The 1,552-nt window shown below is 48.4% G+C and overlaps 1 protein-coding gene across 1 annotated transcript; it reads right to left on the reverse strand.

Annotated features, from left to right (window-relative positions):
* Positions 1 to 431: 431 nt before the first annotated feature.
* Positions 432 to 959, reverse strand: LOC147975219 (uncharacterized). Its single transcript, XM_087520320.1, has one exon. The coding sequence runs from the start codon at positions 957 to 959 to the stop codon at positions 432 to 434; it is 528 nt and encodes a 175-aa protein (XP_087376446.1).
* Positions 960 to 1,552: the final 593 nt, after the last annotated feature.

The raw sequence follows: 1,552 nt of genomic DNA on the forward strand, positions 1-1,552 counted from the left end.
GCCAGTTTTAGTTTTTGTGTTTCATATAATGCTTAATTATAATTGATTGTGCCTTCATTTCTAAACAAACAAAATGTACTGTAATTATCTAATTCAATGTGGATTGAATTATCATACATTTTGCCTAAATGTAAGGCCTATTATGTATTTATGTAGTGTATTAATTACTTGAGAATACTGTTATGGAGCTAATGAGAATATGGAAATCCATGACATGTTCATATCTGCATATAGAATACATTGATGTAGCATATCTGCATTGCATGTTCATATCTGCATATAGAATACATTGATGTAGCATATCTGCATTGTTCATGTACAACTGAAAGTTTTTTTCGAGAAAACGCAAAAGAGCTTGCGTTTCTTTGTATTGAAAAGAGGGGCAAATAGTTACAATCCTCCTAGGAGGTGGTTACATCTCTGGATGGAAGTCAATGAACGTCCCAGGTTTGCGTGATGATAGCTCTAGGGCCTAACGCGCCAGCGGCAGCCCAAAGGGCGGCCTCCTCCTTGATCTTTGTGAGCAGCTCCATAACCGAAGGGCGGCCATGGTTGAAAATGCAGTCATTGCGGTGCTTCCATAGCATCCAAGGGACAAGCAAGACTGCAGAGGCGAGGCCCTTGCGCATGGCCTTAGGCACGAGCGGCCTCGTGGATTGCCACCAGTCGTTGAGTGAGGGCTCATGGGCAGGAAGGGGGCATGGGGCCCGGAGCCAGCCGAGCGTCTCGTGCCAGGTCTGCCGGGCGAAGGGGCATGTGAGGAGGAGGTGGTTCATGGTCTCGGGCGCCTGGTCGCAGAGTGGGCAGCGCGCGGGGTGTGGCAAGCCGCGGCGGGCGAGACGGTCCGCTATCCAGCATCGGTCCAAGTGTGCAAGCCAATGGAAGAATCGGACGCGTGGCGGCACCCAGCTCTTCCAGGTGAGCTTCCAAGTGTTGCAGGTGACGGAGCCATGGAACATGGCCGGGTAGGCTGATCGAGCAGAGCAGTCGCTGCTCGCACTCCACTTCCAGCTTAGGCGGTCCGGTTCGGCGGAGAGAGTGGTGTGCTCGATCTTGTGCCAAAGCTGTAGGTATTGCCCAATTTCCTGGACTCCCACGGTGCCCTGGATGTCTTGCGCCCATCGGTTGGCGAAGAGGCCGCCCGCTGATGTCTACTACACAACCTTCTTCTTATAGACGTTGTTGGGCCTCCAAGTGCAGAGGTTTGTAGGACAGTAGCAAATTTCCCTCAAGTGGATGACCTAAGGTTTATCAATCCGTAGGAAGCGTAGGATGAAGATGGTCTCTCTCAAGCAACCCTGCAACCAAATAACAAAGAGTCTCTTGTGTCCCCAACACACCCAATACAATGGTAAATTGTATAGGTGCACTAGTTCGGCGAAGAGATGGTGATACAAGTGCAATATGGATAGTAGATAAAGGTATTTGTAATCTGAAATTATAAAAACAGCAAGGTAACTAATGATAAAGGTGAGCGTAAACGGTATTGCAATGATAGGAAATAAGGCCTAGGGTTCATACTTTCACTAGTGCAAGTCCTCTCAACAATACT

The sequence above is a fragment of the Triticum urartu genome, chromosome 4A (assembly GCF_056163025.1).
Source record: "Triticum urartu cultivar PI428250 chromosome 4A, HENAU_Tu73, whole genome shotgun sequence".
NCBI classification, from domain to species: Eukaryota; Viridiplantae; Streptophyta; class Magnoliopsida; order Poales; family Poaceae; genus Triticum; species Triticum urartu.

Bases quoted from the DNA above. Each gene is read 5' to 3' on its own strand.
- LOC147975219 (XM_087520320.1), bottom strand. From the start codon at position 959: ATGTTCCATGGCTCCGTCACCTGCAACACTTGGAAGCTCACCTGGAAG.